Source organism: Sarcophilus harrisii, chromosome 3 (genome assembly GCF_902635505.1).
Source record: "Sarcophilus harrisii chromosome 3, mSarHar1.11, whole genome shotgun sequence".
NCBI lineage: Eukaryota > Metazoa > Chordata > Mammalia > Dasyuromorphia > Dasyuridae > Sarcophilus > Sarcophilus harrisii.
In genome coordinates this window covers 220905971-220923041 of record NC_045428.1, presented here as the reverse complement: position 1 = coordinate 220923041, position 17071 = coordinate 220905971, and the positions used below count along the sequence as shown (strand labels likewise).

The following is a 17071-nucleotide window of genomic DNA, read 5'->3' as shown; positions in this document are numbered from 1 at the left end:
AATATTTATTGATTTACTACTATAGACCCATCACCTTAATAAATGCTATGACAAAACCAAAACCAAAGACTTTTTCACTCTTCTCGAGGGTGAGTCTAATTGGGAAGAAAAGTCTAACATGAACAAAATGAACAACTTATGTTTTGCATTAAACTCTATTACTTGTGTTTTGCAAGTTTAAGTTATCCAAATCATATTTAAAATTAATTACTTATTCAACTTTTAAGAAAGATTTTGGAATCAGAGATCCTGAACTGCAAAATTTCTGAGAGGTTGATTATCTCTTCTAATACATTTTACAAATAAGCAAAATGAGGCTGAAAGATTTGCCCACAGTTTTGCCAATAGTAAGCAGAAAGGCTGGGTTTCAAATCCATGTCCACCAACTCCAAATAAAGGAGTCTTCCAACTATACATTGCCTTCTCACATACTAACCACAGGGTAAGATGCTTCAGTCTCTTCCACATCTTCCACTATTTCATCATCAGAGTATTCATCAGAGACTGTATCAGCATCTGAGAGATCAGTAATTTGGACATCAGGATGATCCAGCAACCAACCAACCAAGGCTTCAACACCTAAAAAAAAAAATGAGCACATATATATTATTAGTTCATGTAGACTTCATGTTTTATTATATTAACAAGAATTTAGAAAAGCTGCTATCATTATACTGTCAATTAAACTTAATTTGGAAAGGCACAATATATTTAAGCATGTGAATAAAATGGGTCATCTTGAAAATGCAATACCTGGTAACCCTGAAGCACTCCCAGTAAGAGACTTCAATGCAAATTCAATGTTTTTCCTCGGAAATCCCATTTCCATGAGCTGTACTACAATAGGCAAAGCAGGGAGAGGAGACTGCTTTCGCTTTTTCACTTTTACAGATCGAATATGCTGGACTGTGACAGGTGTTGTGGCCTCACTAGAGCTACATTCTTCAAACACTGGAGTTGATGGATGAGTTGACTCCACAGCTAGACACTGGCATACAGCCAAAGCAGCAGCCTATCCAAAGGGGGAAAAACCCCACAATTTTGTATAAACATCTTAAGAAATGAATATTGTAAAGTCATAAATTATGAAAACAATGATAAATTTATACATAATTGCTGTATCTCTGAGAGTCATGAAATACAATATATTATAAAACAATTTTCCAGGCCAAGAGAACCCAGAAAGTCAGCAAAAAATCAGCAGCAGGCTTTGGGAACAACAGAATTAGTGAAAGCAATAACTTCTAGAGTTCTCACCGCACAAATAGTAATGAGACTGGTCAGCTGGTCAGTAGATTACAGGGGTCTCTTTGCTGGCATTGAGTATAGGACTCTATTGTATCCAGAGTGAGAAGGAACACTAGCACATCAAATTGTACAGATATAAGCAGGCAACCCTGGTCACAGATCCAGGTACAAAAAAGTGCTTGTGGTCCCTCACAGACCAAAGCACAGTTCAGGGGAGTAGTAATTAAACACGTTTCTTCTGGAAACCAGGGAACCAACCCTGGAAAGACTGAAAACTTACATTTGCCCAGAACTTGCTTTGAAAATATCCACACAAAAAATCTGAAGCTTGAGGCAGTGCCCCCCTCTACTCTGGGAGCAGAGCCCAACTTTGCCATAAAGTTTAAAGTTTAAAAATAAGCTACAAAAAGGAGTAAACAACAATCACAATCATCACCACCACCACCACCACCACCAACACACATAAAGTTACAATAGCCATATAGAAAAAAAGCAAAACACAAACTCAGACCACAACAAAGTTAATACATAAAGTTACAATAGCCATATAGAAGAAAAGCAAAACACAAACTCAGACCACAACAAAGTTAATACTGGTACATCAAATGCCTCAAAGAAAGAGTGAATTGGTCTCAGGACTCCAAAAAATTCCTGGAAGATCTCAAAAAGGATTTTAAAAATCAAATAGAGGAAGTAGAGAAAAACTTGGGGGGAAAATGAAAGCAAGAAAATCATGAAAAGAGTCAACAATTCAGTAAAGAAAACACTAAAGAAAACAGTATCTTAAAAAACAGAATAGGCCAAATAGCACAAAAATCCACTGAAAAGACCACCTTGTTAAAAAGCAGAACTTGCCAAAAGGAAATACATATATTTTTAAATGGGGGGAGGGTGTGTGTATGTGTGTGTGTGTGTGTGTGTAATTAAAAACACAAACATAATTCACTGAAAAAAAAGAACTCCTTAAAAAGGAGAATTGGCCAAATGGAAAAGAAAAATTGGCCAAATGGAAAAGCTCACTGAAGAAAACAATTCCTTAAAAATTAGAATTGGACAAATGGATGGTAAATGTCTTCATGAGATATCGAGAAACAATCAAATAAAATCAAAAGAAAAGTAACAATCAAAGCAACCTAAGATTCAGCAGATTCTACAGAATCAGAGTTTGGGAATAATTATATTCCAGAAGGCAAAGGAGCTAAGATAACAACCAAGATACAACTATAATCTTCCAAGGGTAAAAATGGAAATTCAATGAAACAGAAGACTTTCAAGTATAACTAATGAAAAGAACAGAGCAGAAAAGAAAATCTGCCTTTCAAATACAAGCATCATGAGAATCATAAAAAGGTAAACAAGAAAGAAAAATCAGAAGGGATTCACTAAATTTAAATTATTGACATTCCTACATGGGAAAATGATATTTATATTTCCTAAGAGTTTTCTCATTATTGAAGCAGCAAGGAGAATAGATAGAGAACATGAAAGTGAATTAATTATGATGGAATGATATCTAATAAAAAAATAAAAATAAGGGGTTAGAAAGAGGAATGCCGTAGGAGAAGAAAAAATGGAGAGTTAGAATGGGGTAAATTATCTCACCTAAAAGAGAGGTAAGATGGGGGAAGTGGATGCAAAGTACTTGCCTTTTACTCATCAAAATTGGCTTAAAGAAGGAATAACATTGCCCACTCAGTTGAGTATAGAAATCTATCTTACTCTATAGGAAAGTTGGAAGGGAATGGGATTAAGAAAAAAAAAATAAGGTGGGCAGGGAAAAGGTTTATAGAATAGAGAATAGAAGGGAAAGCAATAGAAAGAAGCAAACCATTTTTTGAAGATGAACAAGATGAAAGGAGAGAGAGAGAGAAGAATAAATGTGGGAAGAATAGGATGAAGAGAAATACACAGTAATCCTAACTGTGAAGTTTATAGAAAATATCTCTGAAAATATATCTCATTTCTCAAATATAAAGGACATAAACAGTCATGAATAGGCAGTTTTCAGTCAAAGGAATCAAAATTATCCATGAAATATGAAAAAATTCCCTATAACACTACTATAAGAGAAATGAAAACTAAAAGAAGGTACCATCTCATATCTATCAGCTTGACTAATATAATAAAGGAATTGACAAATGTTAGAGGAGATGTGGAAAATCTGAGACACTAATGCACTGTTAGTGGAGTTGTGAATTGACTTAACCACTGAAAGACTCATCTACCTTCAAATCTGGCCTCACATACTTACTAGTTGCTAGTTGGATGACCCTAGGCAAGTGATTTATTTATCCCTGTTTGCCTCAATTCCTTAATACCATGGAGAATATTACCATTCTCCTGTCGCTATACCTCCTCCTATGTAATCTGTTATAATCTGCTGCCAAATCCTGTTCACAACAGGATCTTCACAACATTTTTCATGAGTACCTCTTCTTTCTGATACTGTCACCACTCCAATGCTAGCTTTCATCTTAGACTACTGCAAGAACATTATGGTTATTCTCCCTACCCATTATTTCACTCAATATCAAATTGCTCTTCCTAAAGTGAAGGTCTATTATGTCAGAACTCAATTCAATAAACTCCAGTGTCAAGTTCAAATATAAAAAATTCTCTATTTAATTTTTAAAGACTTTCATATGTTTCAAGTCTTCTTACATTTTACTCTGCTAACACATTTTTGAGTCAAAGTCCCAGATTCCTTTTCTGTTCTTCCCACAAGATACTATCTCCTGACTCCATGTATGATTTTCAGTAGTTGTCCCATGTTTGGAATCTTCATTTTGTCTTTGCTTTGCTTAGATCCAAGGAAAAATACCATCTTCTGAAGGAAGCTCTTTTACAGCTAATGGCATCTCTCTAATGACCATCTTATTTGTACCCTTTTTATAAGCTCCTTGAAAGAGCAGGGACTGGGGTTTTTTTTTGCTTTTCTTTGTATGCCTACCACTAACATAGCACCTGGCACATAGCAGGCGTTTAATAAATGTCTGCTGACTTGACTTTGAAAAGGACTTGGATGATATCTAATAAAGTATCTAAAATCATGAAACAAAAATTTCCTGGCCTTAAATCCCTCAAAAGGGGGAAAATATATAAATATCTCACCAAGTAATATATAATGATAATAGATACCTTTAAACTTTTTAATAACATAAACAAATAACATAAACATAATAAACATAAACTGTTAAGAGCTATCAAGTGGTGCCCTGAATTTGTCTGGCTGAGTTGCCATATTTTCCAGAAACACTAGACCCAAAGCATGTAGGAAGCTCTGAATGTGTCAAGGATAAAGGTCCCATCCCTTGCATAATTTGTTTGTATCTCAAACTGGACTCCCTGTATGTCCCTGGCAGTCAAGACAGACCAACTAGTCTGTGTCAGGCTGGACAATTTGCTAGAAAACTTGAAACCTTTTGGATATGCTGACCATTCTGTTTTCATAATTTAGCAGTTCTCAAAGGAAAAGAATGCTCTTCTACTTCAGGAGATGTTTTATTCTTTTCCAGCCTTTATTGCACCTTTCCCCCTCCTCGCCACACTCATTCCTGATATCATCCACATAAATATTCATTTCTCTTGTAATAAACGTGATTCTTTCCCTATCTCCTTTGATTCCACCTTCTCCCTCGGTCCATATTGGTAATCATATTCATAATCACCAAGTGCTCCCCCCCCAAAGTAATATAAATTTTGGTTGTTGAAACCTCACAAGCTGACTTTAACCCAAATTACTCTGCCTCTCACTGACTGGCCAAGAATAGATCACAGCCCAAGTCTCACCTGGCCAGTGGATTCTAAGGGCTCAGAGTGAGTGTAAATAGCAATTGCTCTGTTGGGCCAGGAATCCCAAGGAATCCGTCTGCTTCCCTTCTCAGATTGTTTTGTTTGTTTTGTTTTGTTTTTGACCAGGTAAAAGAGCTATTCTTTGCTTCATTTCTTATCTACCTTTAATCACTAAATGGATATCACCTCAGATAAACTGAGATCTGGAAAAAAACTAAGTTTAAAAAAAGCTAAGATCTCCCACTGCATCCAGGGCCTTCTCCAGTATTTATAATCTAGAACTTCCTAGAGGAACTAGATGGCTCCAGAGAGAGAATAAGACTGGCAATTTTTGCACAGCCCTCCCTCACTTAAATCCAATTCACTTGCAAAATCATGAATCCCCTTTCTGAGATCAAGGTCCTCTTGGAGAAAGAAAGATAAACAATAAAACCTGGTTTTCACCTAAGTTTCATGACATTGTGATTGTTAACAAATGATAGCAGCAATGGGACAGAACCAAAGTGATATGGTGTTTTTTATTTTTAAACTGCTCTAGTATTGCATAGTAATACTATGTATAAATTTCTAATGCTGAAATAAAACTGTTATTTTCTTAAAAACACAGATGAAAATGCTATCAAATCTCTCATTCTTTCAAGCTAGATATATAGTTTCAGTGTATCATGAAACACTATGACCTTAGAATACCAAAAAATGTACACTGTGAAGAAATAGCTTCATTTTCTTTTTAATATACTATAATAAAAATTAATCAGGTTGCATAATTATACCTCAAGTTCCTGTTTGTCAAATATTGCTTTTACAGGTGATGGCTGTGTGGCAGATGTCAACAATTGCTGTAAAAGGATCATTGGAGGTTGAGGTCCTTCAGGAGACATATCTCCAATATCAGGGGATGCTGTACCATCATCTGCATTTTAAAGCACATCATAGATATTAACAAAATAATAAATGTTCTCCAAATGAAATTCTCCTAAATATGAAACATACATTCACATAACCATAGAATATAAACATTGTCATACTGCCATTGAACTATGAATTGAAACTAATCTATTTTTTGAGAAGGATGTACAACTAAAAATACAAAGAATATGGATATATGTAAAATATCATATACTACTGGAAAGAAATCTTTTTATTTACTGATGTGTCTAAATAATTCCTGTTCTCCCTCCTATCTTTTTCCAAAATACTGAAACTCCCAAGATTCTTTCCTCACTGATCTTTTCTCTTCTACTCTCATCACTTCCACTAGAGGGATAGGAAGAGAATACCTCCCAAATCTGAATCTTTGATTTTTAATCTCTTGACTTAATTCTAGTCCTTTATTTCCAAATGCCTGCTAGAAGCAACTGAAACATTTCAAATGTAATATCTCAAAGTCAGCATCATATCCCTCTAGTGTGATGGATGAAAACAGCACTGATCAGGAATCAGAAAACTTCAATCATCCTTTTTCTCCCTCTGCTTGTCCCAATATAGCCAAGAGCAAAATGTTGCCTTTTTTATCTTCTCAAAACCTCTCTCACATTCACCTCCACCTTTTAAGACTCTCTTTGTTTCCTTTAAAGTTCAATTCAATTGGAACCTGCTAAATAAGGCTTTTTCCTGATCCCCAAAAGATGATCTTCTGTATATTTATTTTGTAAATACTTACACATCATATACAACCATCATGGATATGATATACACATCAATACAACATGTCGGACATGTTGTCTCCCTCTATAAGTCTGTTAAGTCGAGTCAATAAGCATTTACTGGGAAAACAGAAATTGATTTCTGTTTCTAGTGCCATACAATATTACTTCACGTTCTCATGGGCAACTAGACTAATTAATATTTCCATTAAATGGTTTCCCAACATATAATCACTCTCTTTCCATGACAATTTACTTTATACAAAGCCCTGTCAAAATAATTTTCCCAAAGACAGGCCAATCATGTGATTCCCAAACAAAGTCTTCAACTGGCCATATCAAATACTTCTTAGCTTGGCATTTAAAGTTATTTTATGATCCTAAGTCCCCACCTCATCACTTATTTCCCTGCACATTTATTAGCTACAACCAATCTAAATTACCTCATTTCCTAAACTTGTCATATACTTTTCTGATTCCATATCTTTCTACCTCTATCATGTCCTTTCCTCTACTTTCTGTTGAAATGACAACTATTCCTAAAGGGCCAGCTCAAAACTTAATTGTATCATGAAAATTTCTAAGCTCTCTACCAGTTAGAAATTATTTACATCTCAGCTAAAATTTCATATTTCAAATAAAAATATATGTAAAGTGCTTTGCAAAATTTAAAGTACTATATAGGTTTCATCTATTATTGCTCACATCTTTCTAGTGACAATTCTTATGTCATTTAATTGCTTGCAATATGAAATAGGTAATATAGTAGAGGAATAACTAGAGATTTGGATTCAAATCTCAGTTTTGTCACTCAATGATGTGTGACGTTGAAAGAGTCATCATTTAAACCTCTTTAAATCTTCATTTCCTCATTTGTAAAATACAATAGTTGGACCTTCTTTCAACTTTAAGCAAGTCTTACCCATCTAAACAGAAAATTCTTAAAAGATTGACTTACATCTTTGTTTCCTTTACGTTATCTGGCACAATGCCATTATTATTAATAAATAAAGCTTGAATGAAATTTTAAAGTTCTTAACAGGAAATATCTCTCAGTACTTTAACAGGAAGAGAACCTTAGGTGGTTTACACTATTATCAGCACTTAGCACAATATCTAGCACATAGCACCCACTAAAAGTAAACAATCAATGACTTTTTGCCTCTGCTTTAGATCCAAATCTATCATTCTCAATTTATTAAAAAGAAAAAGTTTCTCTGGCTAATCTTCATGAAATAAAAAAAGCTGTGAGAAAAAGATGCATATTAAATTTTCAGAAAAGATCTGAAAATAAGATACCTGTAGAGAGAACTCCATTCTCTTGTAAAGCTGGTTGAGATAAGATCTGCCTCAGTTTATCCTGATGGGAAAGCAATGCTCGACCTGCTTTCAATATGTATAATTTCAACTGTTGGCATCTTAGCAAATCCAAGTCTACTTGTCCTATAGAAAAGAAGAATCATGATCAAAGTATGAGATATTACATTAAAAACTTCACAAATGATTACACATTTGGGAGAAGAGCATTCCAGTAACCTTATAAACACAAATTTAATTTGACCTCTCCATTTACAATACTGAAAAAAAATATGCAAAATACAAAAGTCTAACACTCCCCCAAGTAGAGACATGTATCTACCATATAGGAGGAAAGTGCAAGGGTTCTTTAGTAACAAGTCCCCTCAGAATCTGCCTTGGTCTCAGCCTCTCTCTACCGTTATCTTAGAGGAGGTTACTCCGATCTCCCTGGGACAGTTTCCTCATATGCAAAATGAGAGGCAAGAAAGCCTCTAAGGGCCCTTTCAGATAATCCTAGGAGCACTCCAAAAATCTAAAGAAACCTGGCACCACTGCCAAGTGATCAAATCAAGATATCTTGCTACCCTCTCCCAATACCTCAGTAGAGAAACTTTGCATTCTGCCAAAAGACCCAGGCATTTTTGGATAAGTCTTCAGAAGAAAGTGAAATCCAAAAATTAAGTGGATAAAGAGTTACGTTTATAGGCCAACAGACAATTGTTAGTCAGCATTATGACTCCATGGCTCTTCTCATATTGATGTGCAAAAGCTTCTAGTTTAGGATATATTTCTATGCCCAGAAAATCCATACCAAAGCATTTTTTTTTCTCTTTGTGCCTGCTACAACAGAAAATGATTCTCTAAGTCAGCTATGTTCTTTGTAAAGCAAATAAGAATCATCCTATCACAGAATAAAGTCCTAATCTGATTATTTTTACAGAAAAGCTCTATGTTCCTCAATTATAATTGAGAATTTTTTTTTCTATTTAGTATAAAAAAATTTTATACAAAGCAAGCTCTTTGAATCATTTTTCACTAAGTATATTTAAAAAAAATCTTCTAAAAGATAAAATGAAAGTATGGTACCCTATTAATTGCCTACTCACATCTGTATGTAATTCCATTACTTTAATTCATCAAACTATGCCTATTTGATTATTCCAGATTTTATTTTAAGTAAAACCCATCTTTAATAAAAGATCTATGTTCAATTTAGATTCAATACTGGAAAAATTCTCCTGCAGAATCTAATTATAAGAGCATCAATTTAGAGCTAAACAACTGTCGAGTCCAGCATATTCATTTTTAAAAGGACACCAAAGTAAACAGAATTCACTAACTTGCCAAGAGTCATACAAGGGTCTGAGGTAGGATCTCCACTCAGGTCTTCCCAGTACCAAGTTCACTAAGTTCCCTTCATATTTTGTTCTGATGTAAGTTTATCCCATTCTGCAATTCATTTAATTCTACGGACAGGGATTTCTGAAAGCTAAAAATATGTTTGACTCATTTTACCTCCCCCTTAACATCCACCCACCCAGGTATGGATTTGTTTCTAATTTAGGATTCAAGAGCTCTTTTCCAATTTGATTCAGAAGCCTAAAGATAAAGCAATTGAGAGCCCATCATTAAAAATCCAGTTGTATAGGGATTTCTGCCCAACATCTTTTTTTTAAGAGGTAGGGAAAGAGATACAAAGAAGAATGTGCCTTTTGAACCCCGAATAACATAAATAGTAGTTCAAGTTTTTAACTACAAATGTTAAAGCCAAACAAAATTGTTTGCCCTTTGCTACTCTGAGCAAAGATTATGTGCAACTCTTAGTCTAAAGCACATCATAATATGATTTATTCTAATAAATCTAATCTGTCTAATTCATAAAAATGCATTATCCCAAATCACAATCATGAGTCAAATAATTAGCCAGTAAAGGTTAATGGTCATAATGAAAAGATCTAGTTTGGAGAGGGAGAAAAGGGGAAGGAGGAAGTTTATCTTTACTTCCAAATTCCTCTCTCATGCATATCACCCTTTCCTTGAATTAGCTTACACTGACAGAGTATTCCCAACTAAAGCTGTTCAATCAACATCTGTTTTGATCTTTTGAATTAAAGAGAAAATATACTAACCTGTGAGGGCTTGATTAGTAGATTTCTTAATTCTGTGTTTTTCTAATTTGCTCCCTGCCAAGTTGACCAATTGAGCCCAGACAGAGAGCATAGATTCCGTGAATGGTAAGTTGTTCACATTAAATGCCATAACTGGAAGCTGAAAATAAAGATAATAATCTTCAAAATAGTGAAATGTTTTAAAATAAAGAGTACAATATATCCATCATTTAAAAATCTTCATTCACATTTGTATTTTATTGATGGCCCTTTAAATCTTATTTAGGATCATAAACACAGAACAGAAAAAAACTCTGAAGGCCATCCTATTCTAGAGATATTGTGACTTGCATTGAACCTTGGTCTATTAACTCCAAAATCAGTACCTTTCTCACTGTCTTATGCTCTGTCCCAGACCTTAACTAAGGATGACTAATATGAGAACAAATCAACTTTAATTTGTTGACTAATTAATTTAATCATTAAATTTAATAATTTAATGAAACCTCAAGTTTAATTTATATTATAGCATATTATGCTATGTTATGCTATTTTAATATTATTTTTTAAAATGCATTTAAACTGTGTTTTTAATTTCTGAATATACAAAAACACTGTATTTTATCCTGCAAGAAAATTAAAGCTGGAAAGTTAAAGTTAATAGTAGAACTAAAATTATAACTTGAGTAAAATCTGCTAGTTTTAAATCAGTAAACTAGGCTTCAATTCTTGCATTGGGGAAGAATTCTGTATTAGTCTAATATAGAGATCTAATATTCCTTAAAGGAAGCAGGTCACACACACACACACACACACACACACACACACACACACACAAATAGTTTTATTAAAACTAAATCATGATTAACCTCATTTTCCTTTCTAGACAGAGGTTTTAATCCTGTTAAAACCAGCAGAACAGGAAAATATTGAAGATAAAATTTACCTAGATTTTATCCAAGTTTTGATGAAATTCAATCTTTAATATGATTCTTGTATTTAAGCTAAAAAGTGACAGGCTAGATCAGTAATATAAAACTCGAAAAGGAAAGGATATCTGTTGGCTGTATATTGACTTAAAAACTAAAAAGTTACATTATTTATGTTTTTATTTTTGTTTTGCTAAAACATTTTCCAATAATATTTTAATCTGCTTTGGGCTATATTCCAGAACTCTGCAGGATCTAAATTTGACAATTCTAGGATAGATGAACATACAATTAGCTGGATTCAAAATAGTTTAAACAGTCAGATCCAAAAAGAAGTGACAGTCTTAACAGACTACAAACTCAGCACGATATAAAAATACCAAACAAGTTAATAAGTTTTTAATTTGCCTTAAGAGAATTTTACTATATACTGTAGGAACAAAGGTGTAATCTACCCTAATCACAAGACAATCTGGAATAATGCCTTCAGTTCTACATGTCATATTTCAAAATTGTGAGAATAAGACCCCACAAGGACAACTAGGATAGCAAGAATCTCAATTTTATCACCACATAAGAATCTGGACTCATTTAAGACAAAAGAAGATTTAGTAAAAACAGGTCTTCAAATATTTAAAGTGTTGCCAAGTATCAGTGAGATTAGACAAATTCAGTTTGACCCCAAAAGATAGCACTAGGAACACTGGGTGGAAATTACAAAGGTAGACACAGATTCCAGTTTAGTTCCTACACTAAAGCTATTCAGACATAGAACAAATTTGAGTCAAATATTAAAACATCCCATCACTCTAAGTCTTTAGCTAAAAGCTAGACTATCATCATGTACATTACAGAGAAAAGAGATTTTTCATTAGACATAGATGGGACTGGATGGCCTTTGAGGTCCCTTTCTATATCTGAGATCCTATATTCTAATTTCTAACATTAGACCATATTTTTGTGCTGTAATTTTTCTATATATGCAATAGTGAAAAATCTAGAAAAGCACACCTACCGGTTTTAGCTGACTCAATGGACAAATTCTACATATTCGCATATCACAGAACTGGACTGTGATTTTGCCTTTAGGAGTGATGCGTGTCACTGTGCCTTCTCCAAATTCATCATGTACCACTTGGCCACCCAGCCTCAATCGACTATCTATTCCACCAATTACAGCTAGCACTGCCATTAGGCCATCAACTTCAGGGTTCTCAGAATCAGGAAAGTAATCTTCTAACACAGTCTAATACGAAACAAATACAAATAAACCATAAGCAGAAAAATCAACATTTTTATCTATGTTTTAGAAAAATAGTCACAATAAAGCGGCTTTAATAAAAAAAAATTGCTTTCTAAAATACAAGAATTAATCCAATTAAATTAAAATGCCTCTGAGTCAATAATACATTTTAAAAGTTAATTTTTTTTAATTAAAAGTAGTCTAGAAAGAAAAAAATGAGCTTATTTTAAAACGTGGAAACTACCCCTTCAGACTGTTTTCCTGCAAAGATGTGGGTGATGGAGTTTAGCTGAGAGTTGATGTACTTGTTTATGAGTCCATTCCACTGGCTCAGTGAATGTAGAGTCCTTAGCAGGGCCACTATCTCCTCTGCCAAAGTACTACTATGGGTTGCAGTCAAAGATGCCTGGGGTCTGGACTTCCTCCTTCTCAGAGTTGATTCTGAAATAAAAAAATAGAGTAAAAGCTTAAAAGTGAAATTATAATTCATCTAATTAATCAAATAATGTAAAAAACCACTCTACCTCTGAGCAAAGGTATGTCTGAAGAGCATGTACTAAGTAGACTGCCCAAGAAGCCAAAAAGTTTTTCCACAAGAAACTTCATATCTCTTGATCTTTCTGTTTTGTCCCAAGATGGAAGTACAGCTTGTAGTAAATGTACTGCTAAGATCTAATGAAAACATAATTATGATCAATCATTTTCCAGTCAATGTATTATACTCAACCATTTTTTCTTTTCCTACGATCATCTCCTTCTTCTCTTTCTAAGATTGTAACTTACCTGGAAACAATTCTTTCCTTCTGTTATTTGTCAATACATTCTCATTCTTACTTATCTAAGCCCAATCATTCCAAGTCTACCCTCCAGTTGCACTGTTCCTCTTGAACAATGTGAAAAAAATATGCCTTTGTACCAGTTTCTTCATGTATAAAATGAGGGGGTCAGAAGGTCCCCTCTAGATCTATATCTATGACTTTAAGATCCTCTGCTCTTATTAAATTCTCCTTCACCCCACATGTGGTCATCTATCTTCTGGTCCAAAGAAATCTGTTTTTTTCCAGAAATGACTAAACCCAGGCCACCCTCTCTCAGTATAGTGTTTAATGTCTCCTGGACACTTGTTCGTATCAAAATCGTCATCACGGAACTTCTTACACTTTAGGTTTACTCTAAGCATCTATATCCCTCAGGTGTTATTTTTGCTATTGTCATCTACTAGCCTAGGTATATCTCCCTCTTTCTGCAAGTAGTTCCGACCTTGTTCATGGACTGCCTCTGTATCCCAAGTCCAGCTCTTATATTTAGAGATTGCAATATATATTCTTTGAAATTTCTTAAACAGTTTGACCTTTACTTCAAGGTCCTTAACTCTCTTCACCTTTACGCCATCATTCTATTTCATTCTATTTCATTCACTCAAAAACAATGTAGACTTCTTAAGTGCCCAGAACGATACTTACATTGTCAAACTCTGAAACTCCTTTCCCCTTGACTCATTGTTTCTAAATCCATTCTGTCTTCACTAAAACCCCTATTGTGTTCACACCTGGTTTGCTCCAAACCTTCACCACTGCTATACCTAAACTTCTTCCCCTATCGTTCCATGCCATGGAATCATTTACTTCTTGACCTATACTATTCATCCTTGGTCAAATCTCAGTTGTAAGGACCCATCCCACCCAAAAGTGTATACTCACATAGAATCTTCCTTTATTTTTGCTATTCTCAAGTGCTGCTAAACATTGCTGTAAGAAGTGCTGTTTCTTCACAGCGTAATCCAATAAATTTTTCTTAATCCTCACTACATAACTTTTTGCAGCTTCTGTTATTGTTGGTCACCCACTATTCTTGGATATTCTGTCCTCTCTTGTCTTCCACTATATTGTTCTCTCCTGATCTTCCTCCTTCTTAGACTTTTCTGTGAGATAAAGTATGGTTGGTCTTACAAGGTTCTGTCTTACATCCTCTTCTTTTGCTGTCTTTTAATCTCATTCAGACTCCAAGCTTTCAAGTATCAAGTATCAGAGGATACTAGTCAGATAATTCCTAAATCTATATATCCATTTTTAATCTTTACATATAACATAAATTACTTATGAATAATTGGAATTTTTCATCTTTCACCTACACTGAATGTATATAATACATCTGACTGCTGAATATCTCTAACAGGACATCCCATAAGAAATTCAAAGTTAATATGCTCAAAATGGAATTTATTATCTTTATCCCAAAATCTAGTTACTCCAAAATTGGTTATTTTCTGGAATGCATGCCATTCTTCCAATCATCTAAATTCACTATCTAAGTCATTTTCTAACTATTTCTTCTCCTTTATCCCCCCACATAGTTGTCAAGTCTTGACAATTCTACCTCCACATCTCTCAAGTCAGTTCATTCACATAATCATTGTTCCTAGTTAAGGCCTTAATTAGTTTGGACTCAATATCTTTCTTCCTAAACGCTCCCTTCTTCTGAAATTTCCCTATTATTGCAGAGACAACCACCACCCTTTTTTGTCACCCAAATTCACAACTTTTATGTGACCCTTGACTCCTTTTTTTTTGCTCAGACTCATATATCCAATCAGTTGCCAAATTTCTTTCTCTACATCTCTATTATACACACACCCCATTCTCTCCAATAGATACCACCCCACTTCAGGCTCTCATCACCTCATATATGTTCTATGAAACAGCCTCTAACTGATCTCCCTGCTACAATTCTTTTTCCATTCCTTGCTCAGCTGCCAAAGTGATTTTGCTAAGTGATGATGCCATCTCCCTGCTAAATGAATTCTACAATTTCCCTCCTCCCTATCTCCAGAATGAAACATAAAGTCCTTTATTTTGCATTTAAAGCTCCTCACTATCTGGTCCCCTTTTACCTTCCCCAAAAGCCCACATTCTTTTCCTTCTCACAAACTCTAACCCAGACAAACCTGCTGTTTCTTGCAAATGGCACTCTACCTGTCGTCATTATGCCCTTGAATGCAATGTTCCAACTATCAAAATCTATGGTTTCCTTTAAGAAGCAATTGTTAAGGTACCTCGTGGTACCTTCAGGTTACCTTTCATCTAACTCGCTATTTCTTTTACATTTTGATTTAAAGAAGTTGGCTCCTTGTCAGTATAAGCTTCTACTAGAAGGGAGGGAGGTTTTGCCAACAAATGCTCATTAATTAATTGTATTATAATACAACTTACAATAATATAATCTTTAATTCGCATTCCTTCTTTTACTCCCTCCCATAAAACAGCATTTTACAAGCTACAAAATTAAGTAGATCAAACCATTTTACTTCCCATTCAAAAATTTTTAATAACTCTTGACTGCTTCTATAAAACAATGCTTCTTCATAAATACAAACAATATAAAATATTCCACCAATTAAATGCAAACTCTTCAGCTTGGTAGGACTTTTGCAATCTCAATGAAAAGCTAGCTTTCAAGATTATGTTCTTCTAACTCCCTTTGATGCACTCTATGGTCTAGCCAGTTCTTGTCTGTGTGCTACCTCTTATGTGAATGAACTCTTTTCTGATTCCCTAATTGTCAATACTCATTTATCTAGGTACATGGTGTATCTCCCTATTAGATGATAAGTTTCTTGATGGCAAGAGCTACTTTATTTTTGTCTCTATCATGCAGAGTGGCCTACGTGGTGGGGATTTAAAAATATTTTCTAAATCACTAAATGCTCAATCAAAATGTTTATTCAGCAGTTGCTTTGTGTAAAGAAGTGTCCTTGGTAATTGAAAGAGATAAAGAACCAAGGGATGGTCTGCTCCAGGACCGACAAATTTGTAGAGGGAAATGTTTAAAAAGTTTAAAAATGTTTAAAAAGGCCATACTGATGACTCTATGAGGATACAGATATACCTATATAGATATGAAAATCTATCATTTCCACGATAGATGAAAATGATGATGAAGCTATCACAATAATCACCAGAGGCAAAACATGAAAAATAGATAACATAATAATGAAAAATGAAACTATGTTTATTAAAAAAGTTATCACCTGTCTCTGAAGCGAAGCTGCTGTAAATGACTCGTGTCCTTCCACAATTTTCATTAGTAATGTGATCCACTGAGATGTGCTAAGGGTGCTACACATTTGAGGCATAAGTGCTATACTTCGAATAAATCCAAGTGTACACCAACTTCTGTGCTGCTCTTTATAAACCATCTTATTTGGTAAAGAAGCTGAAAGAGGGAAAAAAAATGTCAGTATTCTCCCCCCCCATCAGGCTGCCAAATTAAAATAAGGCGCTATTTGTTCTCTTTTTTCTTTTAGAACCAAAGGTAATAAAGAACATGAAAAAACAGCAATGCCTCATTAATCTGAAATTATCTAAAAAGTCATTTGACTCTGAATATTTTAATTCATTTGATAACTGAAACAAGATGCTATTTTAGTTATTGCAGTTGCTTATGCTTTTCTTAAACAGTAAAAAGAATATGCAATTATGTCACTCTGTTAATATCTAAATGGAATATTGCTCTTCTATCTCTAACTTTACTCTATTTACTACACTACATGCTTAAATCAAAACCAACTATATATTCTAAATAATTGGAATAACATAATTTTCATGTGTACTTCTATAAACTGAGATTAATTATCACAATATTCCTAAAAACAGACATTAAGCTTAATGTCTCTGAACACCATAAAAATGATAGAATTTAAGAGCTAGAAATGGGCTTGATTAAACAACTGTCCCAATCCTCTCATTTTAAAGAGTTTGAAGAAGCTGGAGCTTTGAAGAGTTAAGATGTATGACCAAAATTATATAG

At 34.2% G+C, this 17071-nt stretch overlaps 1 protein-coding gene across 4 annotated transcripts in view; it reads right to left on the bottom strand.

Moving 5' to 3' along the window:
- HERC2 (HECT and RLD domain containing E3 ubiquitin protein ligase 2) overlaps positions 1-17071 on the bottom strand; it is a 221591-nt gene that overhangs the window by 81218 nt on the left and 123302 nt on the right. For all 4 annotated transcript variants that reach the window (XM_031959088.1, XM_031959089.1, XM_031959091.1 and 1 more), the window contains 9 exons: positions 16293-16477; positions 12790-12937; positions 12510-12706; positions 12038-12268; positions 10115-10253; positions 7986-8129; positions 5814-5953; positions 754-1012; positions 437-579 (listed from right to left, as the gene is read on the bottom strand). In XM_031959088.1, the coding sequence (XP_031814948.1) occupies positions 437-579; positions 754-1012; positions 5814-5953; positions 7986-8129; positions 10115-10253; positions 12038-12268; positions 12510-12706; positions 12790-12937; positions 16293-16477 (1586 nt within the window). The remainder of the gene's footprint in view (positions 1-436; positions 580-753; positions 1013-5813; positions 5954-7985; positions 8130-10114; positions 10254-12037; positions 12269-12509; positions 12707-12789; positions 12938-16292; positions 16478-17071) is intronic.